This window comes from Dromiciops gliroides, chromosome 3 (assembly GCF_019393635.1).
Source record: "Dromiciops gliroides isolate mDroGli1 chromosome 3, mDroGli1.pri, whole genome shotgun sequence".
Lineage (NCBI taxonomy): Eukaryota > Metazoa > Chordata > Mammalia > Microbiotheria > Microbiotheriidae > Dromiciops > Dromiciops gliroides.
The window spans coordinates 511,378,682-511,403,945 of record NC_057863.1 but is presented as its reverse complement, the minus strand read 5'-3'; the positions used below and the strand labels follow the sequence as shown (position 1 = coordinate 511,403,945).

Here is a 25,264-nt window from a genome sequence, read left to right as displayed (position 1 = left end):
AGTTTCAACTTAATAAAAGGGAAAAGTTTTCTACTGATTAGATTCTAAAAGGAAAATGGTCTACCATATCAGTTTCTTATCACTAGGTATGGAGGTAGAGGCTAATTGACAATTCATTGGGGATACTGAAGAAGAAATTCATCATACTTCACATAAGGATTGATTTAGATGACCTATGAGGTACTTTCCAACTCTGAGACTCTAAAATTTACATTAGAGAAAAACTGACAAGGATCTGAAAAATACTGATTTACCGACACCTAAGAGGAAGATGTCAGGAAGAGCTATGGATCTTTTTCTTCCTGTTTCTTATACTTTCCAAATTAGAAAAACCACATATCATTAGATAAATTTTCTTTAGTAAACTTAAGGTGTCAGGAAGTAGTGAGATTAATTTGTTTTAATGGGATGTTAAGAGAACAGAATTAGCTCTGCCATATAGAATGCTATGTAAAATTTTTTACCAGCGTATTCTTACTGAGGTATTGATTACAGAATAGGATTGAAGGATAAATTTTCAAGAACATACCCTGTGAAACTCTTTTGCCCTTTCTCTATTTCTAGTATAGGCTTCTTCTCCTGTTTGCTCTTCCTTTTGCTGTTTCACTTCAGCTAACTGATTATTATATAACCTATAAAAAAGGTAAGATTTAGATTATTGTATCATCATATATGCAAATAAATTAGTCAGTTATTTTAAAATCAGCAAAGTAAAGATAAACTCAAAATAGACACAGAAGAAATTTGATCTAAGAGTATTCCTACGTTCTTATTTTAAGTTGCACAATTGATAATTCCTAATTATATTGAAAGACTGAACATAATTTATCATAGCTGATATAAAATCTTATATAAGACTGTGGAAATTTATTTTGATTTGTGGACCCTACCTTTAGGCTGAGATTAGAAAGCCTTAGGCCCTCAGGGCCTCTTCTGTGTGGGAGGGGCTGGTGCCCCTCCCCCTAGCTTCAGCTGAGCTGGAAAGCCCCATGGGCTGTGGACCATACTATCTCTTTTGTTTTTCTTTTTGGAGGTTTTCCCTTCTTGCTCTGATTCTTCTTGTATAACATGACTAATGCAGAAATATGTTTAATTTTATATATCAGATTACCTTCTGTCTAGGGGAGGGGGGAGGGAGAAAAATTTGAAATTGGAAATCTTATCTAAACAAAGGCTGAAAACTTAAATAAATAAGGAAACACACACACACACACACACACACACTCCAAAAGAACAGAATGAAATAAAATGTGTAAAGGACTTTGCAATTCTTTTTTTTGTTTTTGTTTTTTTTTAGTGAGGCAATTGGGGTTAAGTGACTTGCCCAGGGTCACACAGCTAGTGTTAAGTGTCTGAGGCCGGATTTGAACTCAGGTACTCCTGACTCCAGGGCCGGTGCTCTATCTACTGCGCCATCTAGCTGCCCCAGGGCTTTGCAATTCTTAAAAAAAAAAAAAAATTATCTATGGGGGCAGCTAGGTGGTGTAGTGGATAGAATACCAACCATGGATTCAGAAGGACCTGAGTTGAAATATGACCTCAGGAACTTGATACTTATTAGCTGTGTGACCCTGGGCAAGTCACTTACCCCCAACTGCTTCACCTATCTATGTACTCAGATTCTTTGGGAGATTTTAGCATCAACTTGGATATCAATACTATTTGTGTGAACTACTGACATGACCTGTTTTCAATCTCTCAATTTGAACAAGGGTGTTCAGGTACTATCTTAGTTTGTCCAAAACTACCTGAAGATTTGGCCTAAGTCTTAATAGCAGAAAGGCGTTTCATTTCCTGTACATAATATTAGGAAAAATCTGTTTTGCTCTCAAGTAATTACAACAAATTAAACAGGTAAAGGACTGTCACTTCAGTTTTTACATAATTTTTTAGCTAGACAAACAAAAGACTGGAAGGTGAGGTTAATCAAAACAACAGGCCCGTGGGGCTATGGATAGGAATATAAAGAGTATGCAAAGAGGGTGAAGGAAGAGGTCAGGCTCCTTATGACAAAAAGCAGTAGGATCTATACTACAACAGAACTATTGGTGCTCTTCTCTCACACATGTAACTGAGCAATTCAATGCCTATTCCTCCTACAGTTTATTTCTAGGCTCTAGTAGAGAATGTTCATGCAAACACATCCTAAAAACCACAAAACACTCTAATTTACTCTTTTTTTTTTTGTGAGGTAATTGGGGTTAAGTGACTTGCCCAGGGTCACACAGCTAGTAAATGTCAAGGGTCTGTGGTCGGATTTGAACTCAGGTCCTCCAGAATTCAGGGCCAGTGCTCTATCTACTGTGCCACCTAGCTTCCCCTCTAATTTACTCTTATAAACACAAGTATTGTTTTAATCTATTCTGGACAAAGAGAACACTATTAGAGAGAAAACTGTGTAATGGGCATCAATGACCAATTAGAGAACAGGAGGCTCTGCAAAAGAGTTTACCTTAAGAAACCACTTTAAGAAGATATTGGCAGGGGGCAGCTAGGTGGCACAGTGGATAAAGCACCAGCCCTGGAGTCAGGAGTACCTGAGTTAAAATCCGGCCTCAGACACTTAACACTTACTAGCTGTGTGACCCTGGGCAAGTCACTTAACCCCAATTGCCTCACTTAAAAAAAAAAAAAAAAGACATTGGCAGAAAGCACTGGAAAGCCTTTCTTACCTAATGAGACTGGTGACCATTTAACCTTTTGAAAACAGAAAAGAATGGGACAGGAAGGAAGTCTTGTATAGGGAGGTGGGTGCATTCTAGGGCTGCTGCCTTTTGAGGGTGACTATAGCCCCAGGTTTGTTGGATGTAGGTTTTGCTGCCTCTTCCCGGCCAAGACTAGAGCTTGTCTTCATCAGAAAGTGAAAGAATGGCAAAGGGGAGCGTCTTCCCTGTGCCCCACCTTTAACTACATTCTGTCGCAGTCATATTGCTTTGAAAGACAAATGAGTTTAACCTATGTAGATATGCCCAACTGATGTCCCTGGGACTTGGACTACAAGCTAACTATTGGCAGGGTCATTTGTCATCTACATAGCCAAAAGAAGTATCAATTATACTAAGTAATAGGTCACAGGCCCATATTTCAGTGATGGTCCAAATGACTTAAATATCATTTCAGAATCTTTATACCCAGGAATTAGGGATTTTTTAGACAGGATTTGAGATTTTATAGTTGTAGGGATTCCCAGAGAGTTTATCTAGTCTACTAGTTCAGACTGCCACCTTCTCTGCAACTTAGAATCTTAGAAATCTGTCTGAGATACTGAAGGGTTAAGTGGATTACATAGTCAGTATGTGTTAGTGGCAAGTCCAGGTCTTCTTGAATCAAAGTCAGAGCTTTATCACCTAGGACACACAGCCTCTCAATCAGGGCATTTAGTGATAGGTGTAAGAAATCTCGTAAAATATAAATACAAACTCCATTCATAAATGTCAATTCACACCTATTAAGGGATAGTTTATAAGGGATTTAATGTGTCCACAGTTACTATTGAATAAATCTTTCTTTAGGAACTGTGTGACTTTTTGACAGGAAGACCTATATTTTTGCTTTAGTTTCTGACTAAAAGGTATATTTGTGTTGTGATATAGTTTTTTTTTCAAAAGGAAGAAACCTGTTAGAATTTATTGGCTATGTTTAATTTGACAAAAGGACTTTCAACTTAATTGAGCTCAAATAGAACTAAAACTTCAAATGAAGTAAATGAAACAAAAGAAATTTCCACTCATTACTGTGGAATAAATTTTAGGAATTAAGCTATACTTTATTCTTTTCCTCTCTACTGTAAAAGATACCTTAAAGCCTGCTGATGCCTAAGTGCTTGTACAGTCTTTTTGTCTTCAGGGAAACACACTTTAACTTCATTCACTTTCTTCAACTGACTCATTGTTGACTCTGTGTAGGGAAAACAAAAATAAAACATCGTAGGTAAGAAAAACGGCACAAAAGAAGCAAATAACAAAAAACTGAGACCAGCAATAATTGTGCTAGATTAAGAGTCAGGATTCCAAAAGAAATGCAGATTAGACTGAAGGACTATAGATGAAATTTGGTTTAGTGAAGGAACAATTTATTTGAAAAACTGCGGGATTTAAATAGAGCAAAATCTCATAAGCTAAAAGAACTATTATAATCTTAGACTTTCTTAAGAGAAGTACAATATCCAAGACTAAGAATATGCTAGTCTTGCCATACTCTACTCTGATTAGAATACAATTGTACTATTATGCTGAGTTGTGTACGGGTGTCACATTTTGAAAGGAGTGCATCAGATGGAATATCTTCCATCTTCCACCAGATCAGTAATAGTACTGGTGACTATGCTATCTTTAGACTGGATGAAGAAACTAGAAATGTTTAGCATGGAGAAAAGAAAGCTTTGGGCTGTGTATGTATGTGTGTGGTAGGAGTAAAGGGACAGCATGGAAGAGAATTACATCATTAATTTCTTTTTCTTTTCTTTTTTGGTGAGGTAATTGAGGTTAAGTGACTTGCCTCGGGTCACACGGCTAGTAATTGTTAAGTGTCTGAGGCCGGATTTGAACTCAGATCCTCCTGAATCCAGGGCCAGTGCTTTATTCACTGTGCCACCTAGCTGCCCCACATCATAGCTCTCTCTTTTTTTGGTGAGGCAATTGGGGTTAAGTGACTTGCCCAGGGTCACACAGCTAGTAAGTGTCAAGTGTCTGAGGCTGGATTTGAACTCAGGTACTCCTGACTCCAGGGCCAGTGCTTTATTCACTGTGCCACCTAGCTGCCCCACATCATAGCTCTCTCTTTTTTTGGTGAGGCAATTGGGGTTAAGTGACTTGCCCAGGGTCACACAGCTAGTAAGTGTCAAGTGTCTGAGGCTGGATTTGAACTCAGGTACTCCTGACTCCAGGGCCAGTGCTTTATCCACTGCGCCACCTAGCTGCCTCCATAGCTTTCTATAGGATATCATTAAGAAAAGAAATTATATTTGTTCTGACTTGTCCTAGAGGAAAAAATTGGGAACTATGCAAAGAGGCTTCAGAGAGACTGATTTCAGCTGGATAGATTCTCTGTTAACCTAAAATGAAGACATTAATAAAGATATTCAGCTACCAACTTTTAGGGGGCAGCTAAGTGGCCCAGTAGATAAAGCCCTGGCCCTGGATTCAGGAATACCTGAGTTCAAATCCGGCCTCAGACACTTGACACTTACTAGCTGTGTGACCCTGAGCAAGTCACTTAACCCCCATTGCCCCAACAACAACAACAAAAAAAAGATATTCAGCTACCAACTTCTGTCAAGTTAGGCAGTTATTATTATTTGACAGGTCAATGAGGGCTAAATGACTTGCCTAGGGTCACACAGCTAGTTAGTATCAAGTGTCTGAGACCAGATTTGAACTCAGGTCTTCCTGAATCCCGGGCCGATGCTTTATCCATTGGACCACCTAGCTGCCCAGCTATTTTATTATTTTAATGAGTAAAACACTTTAATTGTTATCTTTTGTTTTTACATAATCTATATTTCAAAATGTATCTCTCCCTCCTCCTCCCAGAGAGGAATTGTTTTCAACAAAGAATAAAAAAAGGGGAAAAACATTCAGGTAAACCACCCAATGCAGTGAATAATTCTGACACATCCAGAGTCTGTGACATTTGCAAAGGGAGAGACAGGCAGCTTCTTATATATAAAATCAGAAACCAAACATATTTTTCCATCTTACCTAAGAATGGTCCCAACATACAAAAATCCCAATCTGCCTGTGACAATCTAGAGAACATACCAGAAGGCTTTCTTTCCATGGGGTACTTTTTTCTTTCAATTTCTAGAGCTGTTTTAGATTGAGATTTTTCAGAAATTTGAGTTTTATTTTTAATTTCTTTCTGTCTTTGTGAAGATCGTTCGATGAATGAATTATTCTTCTTTACAAATGCTTCTTGTAAGCTTCCTGGTGCAGAACTAAATTCCTGGAGTGTGTCTGTAAATCAATCAATAAGCATTTATTAAAAGTCTACTCTGTTCTAGGTATGGAGGATAAAAATACAAACAACAAAATAATCCTTCACTCACAAGGGAAGTATGTTCTCCTAAAGACAAAAATCTAACATATTTCATACAACATGAATGTAATATGGAGTACTGCATGCATAAGAAACAGAAAGGAGGTCAATTTAGGGGCAGCTAGGTGGTACAGGGGATATAGAGTACCAGCCCTGGAGTTGAGAGGACCTGAATTCAAATCCGGCCTCAGACATTTGATACTTACTTAGCTGTGTGACCCTGGGAAAGTCACTTAACCGTAACTGCCACCTCCCCACCCCCCATACACATAGAGGTCATTTCAACTAGATTATAGTTGCAGGAAGAAAATAGGACAAATTTCAGTATAGACATTTAATATTCTCTTTGGATAGAGAAACATGCTCTTTATCTCAAATACGACAGAGAACTTCCCAAGATTTGCAGGATAACTCCTGCCCATTTCTTATGATTTGTGTGGGCACAAATGATACCCCCCAAAGTTTAGAAACATCAGGGTATCTCCGGCCACTCACAGGTTAGAGGCAGGTTTGGTGAAGTTGACAAAGGGTAAAGGCAATTTCCTCATCACTACTGCCCACTGATGGCAAGGGCTTCTGCTAATAAAGGCAGGTTTAACCAAGTGAAGAACTGGTTAAGAAGATATTAATCTAAACATGGGGTTTGGATTTCTGAACCAGGGCTCAAAATATAGAAATGAAAGGTGCTTGATCAAAGATAGATTACCTGTAACAAAGGTTGATGAGGAGGTATTTGCAATAATCTTGAAAATAGAAATGAAAAGACAGAAACCGAAATGAAATGGGAAGAACATAGTAACCTGGCTATACCTTTAAACAAGCTATAAAAGATAGGAAAATGATTAACAATAAGGACAATCTTGAGGAAGGTAGGTGGTACAGTGGTTAGAGAGCATCTGACTTGAAGCCAGGAAGATCTGAGTTCAAATTTGACTTCAAATACTTATTAGCTGTGTGACCCTGGGCAAGTCACTTAACCCTGTCTGTCTCAGTTTCCTCATTTGTAAAACGAGCTGAAGGAAATGGCAAACCACTCCAGTATCTCTGCCAAGAAAACCCCAAAAGGGGTTGCAAATAACAAACAATGGACAACCTTACTCTTGAACCACGAGTTCACAGGAGATAAAAGTTATGAAAGCAAGAAGTAATAAAACCTATGGCCTCAAAAATGCATACTATATTATTAACAAAAAAAAAAATGCAAAATGGCAATAAGACAAAACAGACCTAGAGGCTACCAGTGATACTTAGCAAGATGAAATTCAGGACTAGAATATGACTCTAAAAAAAGGGTTTAATTTATTTGCAAAAATAGCTAGGAAAAAGAGGCAGGGAGAGGTGAAGGGGGTTGGTCCTAACCCCCTAGTTAGGAAATAGCTTTGTATATTAAGAAGCTAAATCAACATAGGAGCCAGAGAGAGAGAAGACTGGTTAAGAGCAATAGTGAGCCTGTCAATAATCATTTATTAAGCGTCTACTATGTGCCAGGCACCATACTAAGCACTGGTGATAAACAAGAGGCAAAAGACAGTCCTCGCTCTCAGGAGCTTGCAATCTAACACATGAAACAATGAGCAAGCAAATATGTACAAACAAGCTATACACAGGATGAATATGAAATGATTAACAGAGGGCAGGCACTAGAATTGAGATTAGGAAAGGATTCCTGTAAAAGATGGGATTTAAAGGAAGTCAGTCAATGAAAATGAGGAGGGAGAGTGTTCCAGGCATGGGGATAACCAGAGAAAATGGCTGAAACTGAGAGATGGAGGGTCTTGTTTATGGAGGAGGCCAGTGTCAGAGGACTGAAGAATACACGGTGGGGAGTAAGGTGTAAGAAGACTGGAAAGGTTGGGGGTAGGAACTAGGTTATTGAAGGGCTTTGAATGCCTGAACGATTTTGTATTTGATTCTGGAAGTGATAGGAAACCACGGAAATTTGGGGGAGGGGAGGTAGTCTGGCATGGTCAGACTCGTGATTTAGGAAAATCAATCTGGTAGCTGAAAGGAGGATGGATTGAAGTAGGAAGTAGGAAGAGACTTGAAGTTGGTAAATCCCCTAGAAGGCTATTGCAATAGTAAAAAAGTGAAATGATATGGACCTGCCCAAGGCTGGTGATAGCATCAAAAGAGAGAAGGGGAGTATTCAAGAGATGCTGCAAAGGTGAAATTAATAGGCCTTGGCAACAGATTGAATGAGGGGTGTGTGTGTGTGTGGGGGGGGGTGCACAAGAGATAGTAAAGACTGGAGGATAATATGGAGAGGAGGGATTAGACTTTAAGTGTGTAGACACAGACAGTAAAACTAGGGGCAATGAATGAAAATTACAAAGAAGCACATTTAGGCTTTATGTAGGGAAAAGTTTAACAACTAAAACTATACAAAGGTAGGATGACTGATTGCCTTAGAAAGTAATGAGTTCCAGGGCAGCTAGGTGGCGCAGTGGATAGAGCACAGGCCCCGGAGTCAGGAGTACCTGAGTTCAAATTCGGCCTCTGACACTTAACACTTACTGGCCTGTGACCCTGGGCAACTCACTTAACCCCAATTGCCTCACCAAAAAAAAAAAAAAAAAAAAAAAGAAAGTAATGAGTTCCCCCTCACAGGAAATCTCCAAACAAAAGTCAGATGGCAAACTGTTAGCTATGATGTAGAAATGTCTTTTCAGGTATGGGTTTGAATGAATCTTCACTGATATCCCTCTTCCACCTCTGATATTTGGTAAAATTTTATTTTTAGAAAAATCCAAGTAAGCAAAGCTGTCAAATTTTTGATTTTTAAAAGTGGTTCTTGTAATAACTATAATTATAAGGTAGGATTTTCTTTTACTAAGCAGAACTCTATGTAGTGTGCTTGGTGCAAGTGTGCAATCAAAACGACTGAATAAGAAAAGATATATAGCTATTAGTAAAGGAAAAATAAAGTGAGGGAGTCACAAAAAAGAAGCAATTGGCATGGCTGCTCTCTAACCACAGAAAATACAAAATTCAGTAAACTTATAGGTCCATCTATTTAGAGCTTTTTCTTTTTTTTTTTTTGTCAACTGTTCAACATGATAAATTAAACAGTAGGGACATGGCAAGAATAGTAAATTTAAAATGAAGTAGTTTTATCAGTTAAATCTTAACCCTGACACCCCTCTGCCCCCAAATAAAAGCATTCATGGATGCTTTAGCCTAGAACTAAATAAGACTTTTTTGAATTTCTAATATGAAAGCCTTTCAAGCAGAAAGGCAGTGTGGTATAACGGAAAACATAAGACAAAGTCGGAAAAACATAGTTGATATGTAACCTTGGGCAGATCTCTTAATTTCCCTAAGCTTCAGATTCCTCATCTTTAGAATAGGAATAATACCTATGCTAGTTATTTCATGGAGCTGTCATGAGAATCAAAATAAGACAATTTATGTAATACATTTTATAAACCTTAAAGCTACATAAATGACAGCTGCTGTCATAGTTATCAAAGCTCTAACCAGAAAAAGGCCCATCAAGACAACTTTAATAACATAATTGCAACTTGATTCTAGATAAGATATTCCTTCCCCATTTCTATTTTATCCAGAAACACAGAAATTTATTTATTTATTTCTCTGGGGCAATGAGGGTTAAGTGACTTGCCCAGAGTCACACAGCTAGTAAGTGTCAAGTGTCTGAGACCGGATTTGAACTCAGGCCCTCCTGAATCCAGGGCAGGTGCTTTATCTACTGCGCCACCTAGCTGTTCCCCAGAAATACAGAATCTAGTATGATTATTCTAGTGGCCATATGGCCTTGTGATTGTCATCAAAAGAACTTTGGCAGTCCATGAGACTAAATGGTGTGATGAATAAAATAATGGACTTGACCTGGGTTTAAACCCTACTTTTGCCACTTACTAGCTATGTGACCATGGGCAAATAATTCACTTTGTCTCATTTGTAAAATGAAGGGGGTAAAATTAGAAGATCTGTAAGGTTCCTTCCACCTCTAGATCTATGATCATATTACCTGGATGTTGAAAAGAGGAAGATTGTCTCTCCTCAGGAGGTTCTGTAACAGTTAAATCTGGTTTCCAAACTAAGTAATCTTCTTTCAACTCTGAATTTTGTTTCACCTAGTAACAAGAACAAATAATGCTTTTAGATCTACAGAAAGGGTAAAACATCTCTACTGTCACAGAGCAGGTGAGAACAGCTGTTGCTAACAGCACAGGCATACAAAATAAATATTCGAAACACAAACAACCAAGGACAATCCCCAATATTGGTGGTGGTAATATTAGTAATAATAATATTTATATAGCACTTTTAAGGTTTGCAAAACACTTTACATTTGTTATTCCAATCTATTTCCACAACTCTGACTCATTCAGGTTGCAGTAAATGAAAATTCTCTTTTTTTCAGATAAATTGCTGACCATGGGGGGGAAGAGGCGGCACACAGCAGCTAGGTGGCGCAATGGATAAAGCACTGGCCCTGGATTCAGGAGGACCTGAGTTCAAATCCGACCTCAAACACTTGACACTTACTAGCTGTGACACAGCTGGGCAAGTCACTTAACCCTCATTGGCCCGAAAATAAATAAATGAATGAATGAATGAATAAATCAATCCATTGCTAACCATGGCTTCCCCATTCTGTCTTATAAAGATGATTTTCTGAAACCAAAAAGATTGCTGTCCAGGGGACTCTCAAAAGTCTTCTTCAGCACCACAATTTGGAAATCTTGATTTTATTTTGTAAGATTTTATGCATTATTTATATAATTTTGTTTGCCTTCTTAGTGGACAGGGGAGGGAGAGAATTTGGAACTCAAAATTTAAAAAGAAAAGAATGGTTTTTTTGGGGGGGAGCAATGAGGGTTAAGTTACTTGCCCAGGGTCACACAGCTATTAAGTGTCAAATGTCTGAGGCCAGATTTGAAATCAGATCCTCTTGAATCCAGGGCTGGCTGGTGCTTTAACCACTGAGCCACCTAGCTGCCCCCCCCCCAAAGAATGTTAATAGTAAATAAATAACCCTAGAGTCAATGAGATTCCTCTATACAATACTGCCTCCCTCAGAGGAAGGAGGGGCTAATCAAGAGGTTGCTATCATATCCAGGAGTGAGAAGAGCCTGAAGAAAGGCAGCATCCAATCTCCTAAACCAAGAATTGTTTACCATCCTTTACATCGAAAATGCTCCAAACATTTGAACTACAATTTTCCATTGGCTCAGCAATACTTGATGACTGCATGCCTGCTAGGCATAATGCTGATATGTACAGAAGTATGTGCTATAAAGGAAGAAGACCCTATCTGTGAGGAAAACTGCCTGTGAAAAGGGTGTCACACTGCTAGTAAAGATAATTCATGGACTAAGCCCTGCAGTATCCTATCCATCTGTTTTGCCTGATAAGCCAAATATTGAAACAAAGGTAGCACATACTTTCTCATTAAGCAGTAATCATGGTTTACTAAAAACAGCCCTTATTTTCAACATGTTTAATACTCACAAAACATATTCCAACTAAACAGCTTATTTATTCAGCTTAATTGTATAATACATTTTAGAAAATTTTTCACTAACATGACAAAATTCAGTTGTGGGCCTAAATTTTAATAATTTTTATTGTTATCTTCCTTAAAATATTTATAATCTGTACTGGGTCATAAAAGTACACAACAAAAAAATGTGTGTAAGAGCAAATTAATTCTGTCTTAGGGTCTTTCTTATTTGCAAAACCCATCACAGAAATTTATAAAACTTTAGAGATGATCTTCAGTTGAACTTTTAAACTAAAGCATACATTCCTCCCTTAATGATTACCATTATGACATCTATTTTAATTGACCACATTTATTTTTGGCTTCTTTTGTGCTCCTCCACTGTGTTTCACATAGCTATGCTTGTTATATAAATGAAGTGTTATTACATTAGTAACCATGTAAAACTTACCTGAAAACAGCTTTTCAATTCACTCCCTTTGTTTTCCTCTTGGATCAAATTTCCCAAATCTGACTCTGTATCACTACTGTCACTGGAGCTGATTAAAGTAAGTTCTGCCTCTTCCATGATACCATGCCCAGATGTGGTCTCCTAAACAGCAATGTAAAGAAGGCAGCTTTTATAAATCATTATTTCTCAAAATAAAATAAAAGTAATTTTAGTATTTATATCTTAAGAGAAAATAAACAAGGGAAGTTGCCATGGAACAGGTATATTTTTAAAATATTTAAAGGGAGAGGAAAAAAAACCACTTGTGCTCACTAAAAAACAAAAAAACTCCATAAACCCCATAACTTTTGGATTGCATTAACTTCATTGATATAGTTTGCCAATGTTTTTTAAAAGCAATTCAGTAATTCCCAGAGCTACAGTCTCCCACTAATTTCACTGCTTGTTAAAAAAACCAAAAACAACACTTTCTTGAAAGGACCATGAGGTTTATCTTGATTTGGCATGTCCACCAGACAGGAATGCTTTTTTGGCTAATGAAAATGTTTGATGCCCACTGTTAAGGGAATCCCTTGAACTAGTCTTTCTGAATTGTGGTATTTTTCAGAAACACGACTCAGAGTATGCAGGAGGCCATGAATATGTCAAGAACAAAGCTCTGCCTGAGCTGACAATTTGTTGTTGTATTCTAAGCTGGATTCCCTGTGTGTCCTTGGGAGGCAAGTTAGGAACCAGTCATTAGTACCAGGCTCGGATACTGCTTGTGCAGCTGGGGTCTTCTGCAGATAAGAGGATCTTTCTATCTTCATAGTTTAGCAGTTCCTAAGGGAAAAGAATGTCGTTTTGCTGTTGCCCTGCTCCTCCCCATGGGGAGTGGTTTTGGTGTCCTTGGCCTTTGATGCACTGTTCTTCTCCCATGTTATATCCCTTCTTCATATCCCCTCCTCCCTTTGTCCTGCTATTATATAAGTGTAAACGTCTGTAAAAAACTTTGAGCCCATTGGGTTCCTATGCATGTTAATTTCTTTTGTAGGGGCAGAATTCGAAGTCTCAATCAGTGATAGTACTTCTTTTCTTCAATCCATTAGCTCTTAAAAAAATGATCACTGTGGGTGGCCAGTCCTCAGGTGCTGAATCTCTTGAGAGAAAATACATACACTCACACCTTGGTCTATATACAGAAACTTTCTAAGTAAAATCTGTAGGCCTTGAGCAAAAGTTTTTGTGAGCAGTCACTTCCACCTCACTCTAAGGCTTTATCAAAATGAAACTTTGGTTACAGTCATTTGCTCTGACTACTTAAGCCCTGTTCTATGATACCACCATTGCTGATACTGGTAATAAATACTTTTAAACATGTACCTATAATCACAAAACTAATATATATTAAAAGCAGGACTTGAACAAGTCTTTTTGACTCTAAGGACAGTCTTCTAAAAGCACTATGTTGGGGGCAGCTAGGTGGTGCAGTGGATAAAGTACTGGCCCTGGATTCAGGAGGACCTGAGTTCAAATCCAACCTCATACACTTGCTAGCTATGTGACCCTGGGCAAGTCACTTAACCCTCAAAAAGCCCTGCAAAAAATTTAAACAAAAATAGTAAATTTTTTTAAAAAAAGCAACTATGTCAAATTGCTGTCATGAATACTGCTGCTACACTACTACTTTGTTGTTGTTGAGTCGTGTCTGACTCTTCATGATGCCATTTGGGGTTTTCTTGGCAAAAATACTGGAGTGCTTTGCCAATTCCTTCTCCAGCTCATTTTAAAGATACAGAAACTGAAACAAACAGAGTAAAGCAACTTGCCCAGGGTCACATAGCTAGTAAGTGTCTGAGGCTGTATTTGAACTCAAGTCTTCCTGACTGCAGGTCTGGCCCTCTGTCTACTGCACCACCTAGTTGCCCTACACTCCTACTAATAAATATCAAATGAAGACTAAATAAGGATGCTTCTTCATACTGATGTACAATTGCTTTGAAACTAAGAACAAAGTCACTCTTGCTGAGTGTGATAATACTGAAGTTCAAATGGACCCTAAAGACCACCTAGCCCAGAAGTATCAAACTCACCTATGGGAAATATTCAACAAAGTAAAAATATAATACAAGAAAGATAATGTTAATTTGTGGCTAAGGCAATGCCCATTTCTGAGTTTGACATCACTGATCTATTCCATGATGAAAATAATGAAGTATGCCTTTAATTACAAGTATTTAGAAATCTAAGGCAGATGGCTCACTTGATTAAGGAGCTTCTTTTGGTTCCTAAGTGCTATGCTGATCAGGTGTATGCACCAAATTCTAAATCAGTGGTGAGCCCCTGGGAAATAAGATCTATAAAATTACCTTCAACTAACCCTTCATAATCAGCATTGTTATGAAACTTTAAAGACAGAAAACTCTGAAATGGAGAAAAAGGATCAGTCCCACATCATATGGCCAGTGAGTAGAAAATGACCAGTTATAAAAATTTATAACCAAAAGGTTAGAGTTCACTTCACTATCACAGATTCTGTTTCTTAACAACTCACAAATAATAGTGACAAATGTTATCTCCCCCAAATGATGTCAATAAAGGCATTTATCATAATAAAAAGTAAGAAAAGCCTAGAATCTTAATAGGGCTGATGTCTCAGACATAAAATATTTTACCCCTCAGAACTGCTAAATATACCTTTCAAATGAAGACAAATTTAAAATCAGATTCATTTGAATAATTCCTTTCCAGACTCATGAAACAACATGGAGTCAGTAAATACTTTTGGGATTTATTTACCTCACTTACCCAAACTGGTATAGAGCTCCGTAATGAAGATGACCTGAGATTTATCAAGAATGACGATGGCAGTGGTTGAGGTGTGCTTCGAAAGATCTCCACATTTTCTTCACTTGTTATGGATCCACTTGATCTTTCTGAATGTCTCTCTGGATCTGTGGTCACATACCTATAATCTGTTTCACTCCGAGCTCCTGCAATAACTTCTGTTTGACTCCTTTTCATTTCAACAGATAATTCTTCAAAACCCAAGTCCTTCTTTCTCGATTCCATTTGGTCTTTTGTTGAACTTTTGCTTGAAGAAGAATCATAAGGTGTACTATGTGGCACCCTCATTCTGTCAAATAGATTTGGATCATCAGAGGAACTCAAAGTTGGGCTCTGTAGAACTTCCACTGATGGACAGAAATCAGCATTTCTCTTCTGCACCAGTAAATCCTCATAATGTTTTCTAAGAGCAAATTTTTCTTTGTTAAAGTTTTGTGAAGGTCCTTCAGCTTCAATGCTGATAATGCTTAGTAAATCAGCAGACTGGTTACTGTCACTTGGAGTAGATTCAGGTTTAAGTGCTTTAAAGGATTCTTCAGGCATTGCTTTAAAAAAAGTTTTCAAAAATCAGTTAATCACATTTATATGGAATCTGGAAACAGACCAAAAGAATACTACTTAAGTAAATTAGTTCTATATAGTAAGCAATTCTAATGTTTACTTAATTGCCTTATATAATGTCCATATACAAATTACATAGAGGCAAATTTTTAGTTTTTATTACCTCAAATTAATTTTTCCCATCTGTAGAAACTATATCACATAAGCATACAACTCCAATTCTATGACCATGAGCTTTCTCTACTAAACTTAATGTTTGCATGTATTACATACAAAATATCATTCAATGGTTATTAACCTTAAAATTTCTTTTGAAAAGACAAAAAATAAATACTCTTATGTTTTCATTAAAGACATTAGCACAAACCAAATCATAAAGTGTCCTAAGGAAACCTGCACTTAAAAATATTCACTGTGAATCTGTGGAAACAATTTCCAGATGGCAAAGAAAGGATAATCAGAAAGAAAATGAAGAGATAATATTGAAGAAGTGTATAGAGTAACAAATTGGCTAAAGTCTAACTTTTTGAAGAGATTCTTCTAAGCTTGTGATATTTCTTTTGGTCTCAGGATAACCAAAAAATCTTACCAATTAGGTTTTTGTTGAAGCTTATTTAATCACCTAGGTCATACTTACCCCCCAAATTTTTTTCCTTAGGAAAATTTTCAGTTTGTGAGGAATCAAGAGTCACACCTGTTCTATTCATAGTAGAATGCAAGTTTATGTCAAAAGGGGAATGAAGGCTGGCTCTCACAGCTGTGGTGGAATTTGTGCTTTCATGAGACTCAGATGCATCTTGGCTTTCAGGGGTTGAAGGATACGTGGTCTGATAGAAATACAAAGATAATTTTAAAAAATGTAACAAAAATATGACATATGACAGCCAATGTAGTCATCACTATGATGCATTCACATTAACATCACACTGACAAATACCATATTACTTTAACATAGGTTAATAGGAAAGTAATAGCTTCCACGTTCAAACACAATTCCACTTCCTTTCCAACCTGGTCCTGGGCAGGATAGATCTCTCAAAGAATGGTGGAGAGAAAAAAAAGTGACATTCTGCCATCAATGAGGTGGTGACCAGAGAATATACCATCAACATTTAAGAGGGGATTCATAGAGTAGGCTTCAAAAAGCGAACTCCTCAGGCTCTCAAGGAAATCCGCAAATTTGCCATGAAAGAAATGGGAACTCGAGATGTACAAACCGACACCAGACTCAACAAAGCTGTTTGGGCCAAAGGAACAGGGAATGTCCCATACTGTATCCAAGTGCGTTTGTCCAGGAAACACAACAAGGATGAAGATTCACCAAACAAGCTGTATACCTTGGTTACTTATATGCCTGCCACCACTTTTTTTTTTAAATTATTATCTTTAATTTTTTTTTTTTTTTAGTGAGGCAATTGGGGTTAAGTGACTTGCCCAGGGTCACACAGCTAGTAAGTGTTAAGTATCTGAGGTCAGATTTGAACTCAGGTCCTCCTGACTCCAGGGCCGGTGCTCTATCCACTGCGCCATCTAGCTGCCCCGCCTGCCACCACTTTCAAAAGCTTACAGTCAATGTGGATGAAAACTAAACTGAACTTCGTTTAAATAAAATTATAAAATGTCAAACACAATTCCAACTCAAAAATTGCTAAATGAAGTGTCTTTTTTCCCCCCAAGGTTCTGCATTTTGTGTTCTTAGAACTTAAGGTTAGTTAGGGAGATGATGTTTTTTACAAAGTACTTAAAATTTAAAAAAAAAATCTTTCTTTCCAATTCTTATTTGTCTGTTTTCTCACATGTCAAATTACATTATAATAACAACATTGTCAGATACCTTGCTCAGGTCTTGAGAAAGTCCAGACTGAGAAGGAGGTGATGAGAAATCCAAGTCAGGCCTTGGGTCCAGAGCATGAAAGAGCTGACGATGTAAATGTGGAAAAGTTTGTTCTAATTCCGTAAAGTCAGGAACAACTATTAGAATTTTGGGAAAAAGAAAAACTGATTTTGAACTACTCAATATAAACTCTCAATAAATACTGCAAAAAAGATTATGTTTTACACTCTGGGGCAATATAAGTAAAAAAGGAATTTTGGTTCCCTTCCTCCCCCTTTGATATTACCAACAAAGTGATTTGATACGAGGTTAAACCTTCATTATTGGAGGTTTTAAGACTGGAAAAAACACTCATTGACTAAAGATCAATGAAGCTTCTTGTGCTACAAATGCCAAACCTAAGGATGATCAGAAGATAAGATAAGCCTTCACATGAGCTTTGCTTTTAAAGGGCTCACCTTAAAGTCAGTTATAAAGCTAACAATAATAAAGGAACAATAAGTCTAAAAGAAGAGGGAAAGCAGGGTTTCTCTCTTTTCCCCTCAGTTACACCATCTAGCCCCAGGTCAATCTTTTTCACTAAATGCTTTAATTTGCCACTCTGCACAACTAAATCTCATTGAAGTTGAAAGCTCTAAACAGTGCTTTAAACAGCACCGAAGTACAAGATGCATGTAATGTGGCCAGAGAACACTTCCATCTTTTGTGGATGCCTTGTAGCTACTCACAGCTGTACAACAGGAAAGCTGAGACTTTCTTCTCATGAACCATGTATAGAATGAATGTGCAGTGATCCAGGAAGCAAGGACTCGAGGCAGGAGAATATATGACAGCCAAAAAGGGAAAAGGACCCACATGTACAAAAATATTTATAGCTGCTCTTTTTGTGGTGGCAAGGAATCGGAAATTGAGGGGTTGCCCATCAATTGGGGAATGGCCGGACAAGTTGTGGTATATGAATGTAATGAAATTCTATTGTGCTGTAAGAAACAATGAGCAGGAAGAGTTCAGAGAAACCTGGAAGGACTTGCATGAACTGACGATGAATGAGATGAGCAGAACCAGAAGAACATTGTACACAGTATCATCAATATTGTGTGTTGATCTACTGTGATGGACTAGATTCTTCTCACCAATGCAATGGTACAGAAGAGTTCCAGGGGACTCATGATGAAGATCTCCAAATCCAGGAAAAAAAAAAACAACTGTGGAGTATAGATGCTGATTGAACCATACTATTTCTTTTGTTTTTGGTGCTGTTGTTTTTCTATTTTGAGGCTTTTCCTCATTGCTCTGATTCTTCTCTTATAACATGACTAATGATATATGTATAAAACCTGTATCAGATTACCTGCTGTCTAGGGGAGGGGAGAGGGAGGGAGAAAAATCTGAAATTGGAAAGCTTGTATAAACAAATGTTGAGGACTATCTTTGCATGTAACTGGAAAAAAAATAAAAAACTTTTATTGAAGAAAAATTAGCTTAACATGTATTAAAAAAAGAAAAAAGCGGGGCAGCTAGGTGGTGCAGTGGATAGAGCACCGGCCCTGGAGCCAGGAAAACCTGAGTTCAAATCTGGTCTCAGACACTTAACACTTACTAGCTGTGTGACCCTGGGCAAGTCACTTAACCCCAATTGCCTCACTAAAAAAAAAAAAGAAAAAAGAATACATGACAGGTACGAGCAAAGGATGGAGAGGAGAGCCAAGAAAAGCCAGAGAGGGATAGATGTAAATGAAAATAAAAGAAAAACAAGGCTGTGAGAGCTGCGTGAGTGAAGTGGAAGGAGAGTAGGATGATAACGGAGATGACAACCTCAACTCCAGAAATGAGGTGAGAAGTTTTAGATAATTTTTCTGCCCGCTCTTTGAGAATCCTGGCCAAGACACTTTAAGAGACAAATATCATATTCTAATGCTTACTGACAGGATTGAGTTTCTGAATCAACTTGTCCTTCACCCACTGGAAATCAGTTGAGATTTAAGGGGAATCATATAAATACCTGAACGTGTGGGATACTGAAACTTAGAGGATGTTCCTCTACTTGAGTCTCTTCTTTGTTGTTTGCACTGCTTTATGTCTTAAGTGACTTTGCCACTGGATTTTATGTCTTTTGTATGGTCAAGCAAGAGAGTGAATTCGTAAAGGGCCAAGAGTTTAGGAAAGGAGCTGAATGGTTAATTGCCAAAAATCAACGTAGTGAATTTGGGGATAGCGAAGGAGCACTTAAATGTAAAATATATAAGTATAGCATCTGAAAAGACATTGTGTTAATTTAGAAGTATAAAATATTTCTATGTTGAAAGCTTCTATTTCTCTCAGGTGTCTTTTTTGTATCTCTTGCATTTCTTTATCTATGACCTGCTGAAAGGCATGATTTCTACTGTATCTAAACATTTTTTACCTGCAACAGAAATTTATGTTTAGAAGACTCCTGCCTTTGGTAGTTCAAGTGTAGACTGGATGGGGTGTTCAAGGACTAGCACTTCTGGTGTGAGGGCTCCAAGAAACTGTAGTATGCATAACAGCCACACCCCAATAAAATCATCTCAGCAGGCAAGTTAAACCAGGTAGAGGGTAACCATCAGGCCTCAAACCTGTCAGTGAATTAGGGGTATGTCTACTCCAAGCAAGTGAAGACTTCCCTTGCTGAAATGGACAGATGAAAACAATTTATTCCAACACCCATGAAAGGTGGTTGAAGCAGGTGCTGTGAAGTGCTTAGAGCTTGGTCAGAGACTGGACACACCAAGGTCATCCAATGCATCCTGAACTATCGCCAGTTTTCTTGACTTTTGTGCCACAGGATTCTGATAACTCTGGAGAGGGTGAGGCTGACAACTTTGTGCACTTTACTTAAATCCAATTCACATTCAAGTCAAAACACCACTCCATGATGTCATTGGTTCTCTTCAAAAATGAAGGACAAAGAACAAGAGGAGACCTCAAAACCTTTTCTGTTTCTTGAACAACAGAATATTGTTGTACTACCAGAAAATGATTATGAAAATTTCTGAACTCAATTAAAATACCTAAGCATTTCCTATTGTGCCACATTAAGACCTACACCATTTAACCTCTATGACAAACTTTTGTGAGGAGGCATGACAGTAGATACTTTGTATACTGCACTGATCAAATATTTTGATACTTCTCACAATCTTCCTGATAGGCAGGGGAAAAGTATCACCAGAAAGATAACGGGATAACGGTATTCTATGCTTATTGGGAAACTGTAAAAGCCCATGTTATATGTAGTACTAATGGATATAACATGAATGAAACTTTGTACCCAGCATGAATCAAGAATTTACTTTTATTTTTAGATTTAAAAATATATGTACATGGTAGCAAGGAATTGGAAGTTGAGGGGGTGCCCATCAATTGGGGAATGGCTGGACAAGTTGTGGTATATGAATACAATGGAATACTATTGTGCTATAAGAAATTATGAGCAGGAAGAGTTCAGAGAAACCTGGAGGGTCTTACGTGAGCTGATGATGAGTGAGATGAGCAGAACCAGAAGAACATTGTACACAGTATCATCAACATTGAGTGCTGACCTACTGTGATGGACTATATTCTTCTCACCAATGCAATGGCACAGAAGAGTTCCAGGGAACTCATGATAGAAGAGGATCTCCAAATCCAAGAGAAAAAAAAGAAAGAACTGTGGAGTATAGATGCTGATTGAACCATATTATTTCTTTTGTTTTGGGTGCTGTTGTTTTTTTTTTTTCTATTTTGAGGTTTTGCATCACTGCTCTGATTCTTTCTCTTGTAACAGGATTAATGCAGAAATAGGATTAATGTTATTATGTGTATATATATATATATATGTGTGTATCTATATCTATATATGTATATGTATAGAGATATATAGATATAACCTATATCAGATTACCTGCTGTCTAGGGGAGGGGGGAGGGAGGGAGAAAAATCTGAAATTGTAAAGCATGTATAAACAAAAGTTGAGAACTATCTTTACATGTAACGGAAAAAATAAAATACCTCATACAATAATAATAAAAAAATATATATATATATGTAACTTCACAGGTATCTGATTAAATCCAATGTTCGATGCAACCCATATTTATTTGCAAGGTGAAATAGCTGGGTATCTGGAAAAATCCTGGGTTAAAAGGTATAAACTTCCAAAATAGGAATCTCTATCACCCAGTTGAATTGGGAATTTATTACTCAAAGTAAATTTTCCTGACCTCTCTTCACTGGCAAAGTGTTCAAATACAAAGTTTGGCCATGGTTACTCTTGCAGAAAACGCTGTTGTCACTATTCAGTAGCCTTGTATATAGTTAGTACTAACCTATATACATGAAAGATACCAAAAGAAGTAGCCTCTGAAAAGCACACAATTTACCGGGAAAGCAGATTTACATGAAATAACCTCCAAACAAAAAAAAAATTAGTTGCATATAATCAAAACTGTGTAATAGGAATTTAGAAATTAGAAAATACAAAGATCTCTGAAATCTGGTTTGGTCAGAGAGGGGCTCATGAAAGTGACTTCAGCTAGGACCTAATATAAATAAAGGTTTCATGGTAGCATGGATGAATAAGGTCATTAAGGAGAAGGGAGGAAACAGGATAAACAAAAGAAAGGAATATGCATGGAGAGAGAACTAGCCTTAATGGAGTAGAAAGGTTATTAGGAAATATGAAGATAAGCTGGAGAGTTAATAAAGGCCAGACCAAGAATGGTGAAATTTAACTGACAGATTCTTTTTTTTTTTTTTTTGGCAGGCAATGGGGGTTAAGTGACTTGCCCAGGGTCACACAGCTAGTAAGTGTCAAGTGTCTGAGGCCGGATTTGAACCCGGGTACTCCTGAATCCAAGGCCAGTGCTTTATCCACTGCGCCACCTAGCTGCCCCCTCCGACAGATTCTTAAGAAAGTAATAAGGCAGCAACATACAAAACTGACCTTGAGGAAAGTGATGGGACTTAAGAGACAGATAGCCATGCTAACATGTTCATTTATTTAGGTTCACATCAATGCACTATTACCTGAACTTGCAAGGTCTAAATGAGACTTTTCATTACTTAAAAAGCTCCCACTAGACATCGTTAACGAAGATGATTGGTCATCTTCTAGCTCCTGTGCATGAGACTGGGAACCAACACCATTACTGGACCATGGTATGGATGGCACTATCTAAAAAAACAAAGAAAACAAAAGAACAAGAAATCACACAACTGTCCATATCATGAAGAAATTACTGATACTAGTAATATCAATTCTGAGCTCAGTTCAAGTGTAGAAACCTTCATAATCAAAAGGTCAGCAGAAAAGGCTTTTTCATCACTGCACAGAATTGAGTAACCTTACACACACACACACACACACACACACACTCTCTCTCTCTCAACAAACCTCACACTCTCACTTGTCCCCCATTACCTACATTCTCACTCACATGCCCTACCTCACACTCTTCTCACAAACCATTCTAACTTCAATTGCTTCTCAGAAACACATGCAGATCATGCACCACAAAGACCAGAAGATCTCATGACGCTCATATTTGGCTATTTTTCATCACTGATCTACCTCAAATGACAGTAGATCTCAGAGGACACCATATTCATGGTTTGCAATTTAAACTGAACAAGATTATTTAAAAAACACAAAGAAAAGAACATCTCTTCAAAAGCTAGACTAATTTTCCTTATTACTAACCTCTTTTGGCTTAAAAGCGGAACCAGGATATACAGATACTTTCTGCACCAAATCAGCAGCATAACTGGGTAATCCATAGTTCTCAGTTACAACATCCTTGACCTGGCCTGAATATGAAAATTAAAAGAATTTTAAATTGGAGTCTAATTCAATTTCAACTTAATTAAGAAAACACTGAGAGACCTAACAGTAAGAAATGTGATGTGTCAGTATAGAGGTGATTGGTAAAAGGGGCAACAGTGTTAATAAATACTAGTGTTTTGGTAATACATACAGAAGAAATATGAGGTAACCAACAGGGAAGGCAATAGCATTAATGTGGATCAGGAAAAACTTCTTATAGAAGGTAGAATTGGGGGTTCTCTAGACCAGACTGATTCATACTCAGGACTTACTTCACAAGTTCATCCCAAAATTATAGGAATAATACATACACAAAAGATATACTGCACGTGAACTGAGCATTCATATTTCAATCTTTGATTCCCTGGAGTTACAGGCCTTCTATTATTAAATGGCTTAAATGAAAATGCTTAAAATCTCAGCTACTTTGGCTTGTAGTGAGGGATGAAACTGGGGAAAAAGAACAAAAACAGGAACTCTGGAGAACCCTCAAGAAGAGTTAAAAAATTTGATTTGGTAAATAGCAGGGAACAATTAAAGGAGCAAAGTTGAGGAAAAAGTAAAAAATGACTATAAGGTTTCAAGTCCAGAAGACTAGACTACTACTAGGATAGAGTAACCCTCCAAGTCATTCTTGTCCAGAATTTGAGTTAGAAGAACTCCATAGGTTACTGATTCCAATTTATATCTTATATTTGCTACAAGATATATGACAAATACTTATTCTGCCTTGTTTTGAATACCTCCAGTGAAGGTCTCTCAAGGCAGCTCATTCCACTTTGGGATAACTCTAATTGTAAGGATGTTTTTCCTTTCACTGAATCTGAATTGGCCTCTGACAACATCCATTCACCACTTCAAATTCTGCCCTCTGGATTGCAGCAAAATTACTATCATTAGGACATTACTGTTCCACAGAAGCATACTGCTCAGTCACAATTTTTGTCTATTAACAACCATTTAAAGGTTGGTACTTAGGGGTAGGTGAGTGAAAGTATGTAATAAAAAAGAGGTAGGAAGAAGAAAACAGAGTGTTAGAGGAAAAATGATTTATAGGCTGCATTATTTCAAAACTTTTCCCCATAGTCTCAAGCAAATCTCTATCAGGTAGGAAGAACAAATAAATTCTATAAAAGCTTTTATATTCGGTGGCACTAAAACAATAAATAAATAAAACAGAACTGTTGTTTTTATTTTGGTAGCCCTGGTAGGTAGGGGAAGGAGAAGGGGGGAGTTTGTTATTTCACTGGTAGTGAGAATATACCTTCTACCTATGCAGATCACAAATGACAACTTAAGAGTCTTAAACATGGCCTCAAAAAAAAAAAAAATCCTCCCCAAGGAGTCTGTGGATAAATTTCAAGCTGTGACTTTGGATGGGAGGCGTGGGGGGTGGTGTTAGAAATCGAATCTTTCTTTGTAGTAGTCTCTAATGGAAACTTAGCTCTTTCTTCTATTATTTAAAAACATTATTCTAAGACAGGGTCACAGGCTTCACCAGATAAACAAAGAATCCATGACACAAAAGAGGCTAAGAATTCCTGTCTGAGAGTGAGGATTCACTTCCTGGGAGTCAGGAAGAACTGGTTCCTGTCCTGCCTCAAACATATCCTGGCTTTATGAATTTGAGTGATTCAATCATAATCGATCAATATATATTTATTGAATGACTACTATGTCCTAGGAATTGTGATAGGTGCTAGGGATATTAATACGATAAGAATAAGAGGCCACACATACCACTTGGAATCTATCAATGTTACACCAAACAATTTAGTCATCTATAGTTATTAATACTCTAGGAAGCAGTAAAAATAGACTACGGTGTCAGAAGGGAGGGGAAACAGAGTATTTGGGAAGCAGTAGAGAGTAAGCAATAAGAAAGGAAAGGGGCAGAGTAAGTTATTTGAAAAAGGAAAGAAGGGGCAGCTAGGTGGCACAGTGGATAAAGCACCGGCCCTGGATTCAGGAGGACCTGAGTTCAAATCTGGCCTCAGACACTTGACACTTACTAGCTGTATGACCCTGGGTAAGTCACTTAACCCTCATTGCCCCGCCCCGCCCCCCAAAAAAGAAAAAGGAAATTGGAAATAATAAAAAAGCAAAGAAATACTAGCAAAAGGGATATGTGGCAGAACTTAATGTCTGGGTGTCTTACATATCAAAGTAGGTTTCCCTCTATATCTAGGGAATTATGTATAGTACAGTCAAATCTGTATTATCTAAAATAACTTTAAAATGAGAAAAAGAGTTTGAAGAATT

At 37.5% G+C, this 25,264-nt stretch overlaps 1 protein-coding gene and 2 non-coding genes across 9 annotated transcripts in view; all 3 read right to left on the bottom strand.

Annotated features, from left to right (window-relative positions):
- The window catches only part of CEP295 (centrosomal protein 295), a 74,221-nt gene that overhangs the window by 8,529 nt on the left and 40,428 nt on the right, over positions 1–25,264 (bottom strand). For 5 of the 7 annotated variants that reach the window (XM_043994159.1, XM_043994160.1, XM_043994164.1 and 2 more), the window contains 10 exons: positions 22,880–22,986; positions 22,207–22,354; positions 17,179–17,315; positions 15,982–16,171; positions 14,745–15,328; positions 11,958–12,098; positions 10,028–10,133; positions 5,760–5,954; positions 3,798–3,897; positions 530–632 (listed from right to left, as the gene is read on the bottom strand). In XM_043994159.1, coding sequence (XP_043850094.1) covers positions 530–632; positions 3,798–3,897; positions 5,760–5,954; positions 10,028–10,133; positions 11,958–12,098; positions 14,745–15,328; positions 15,982–16,171; positions 17,179–17,315; positions 22,207–22,354; positions 22,880–22,986 — 1,811 coding nt within the window. The remainder of the gene's footprint in view (positions 1–529; positions 633–3,797; positions 3,898–5,759; positions 5,955–10,027; positions 10,134–11,957; positions 12,099–14,744; positions 15,329–15,981; positions 16,172–17,178; positions 17,316–22,206; positions 22,355–22,879; positions 22,987–25,264) is intronic. The other 2 variants (XM_043994162.1, XM_043994161.1) reach the window with 2 other exon arrangements.
- Positions 22,441–22,510, bottom strand: LOC122752392. Its single transcript, XR_006356139.1, has one exon. It is a non-coding gene; the product is annotated as a small nucleolar RNA U2-30 (small nucleolar RNA).
- On the bottom strand, positions 22,665–22,747 carry LOC122752393. Its single transcript, XR_006356140.1, has one exon. It is a non-coding gene; the product is annotated as a small nucleolar RNA U2-19 (small nucleolar RNA).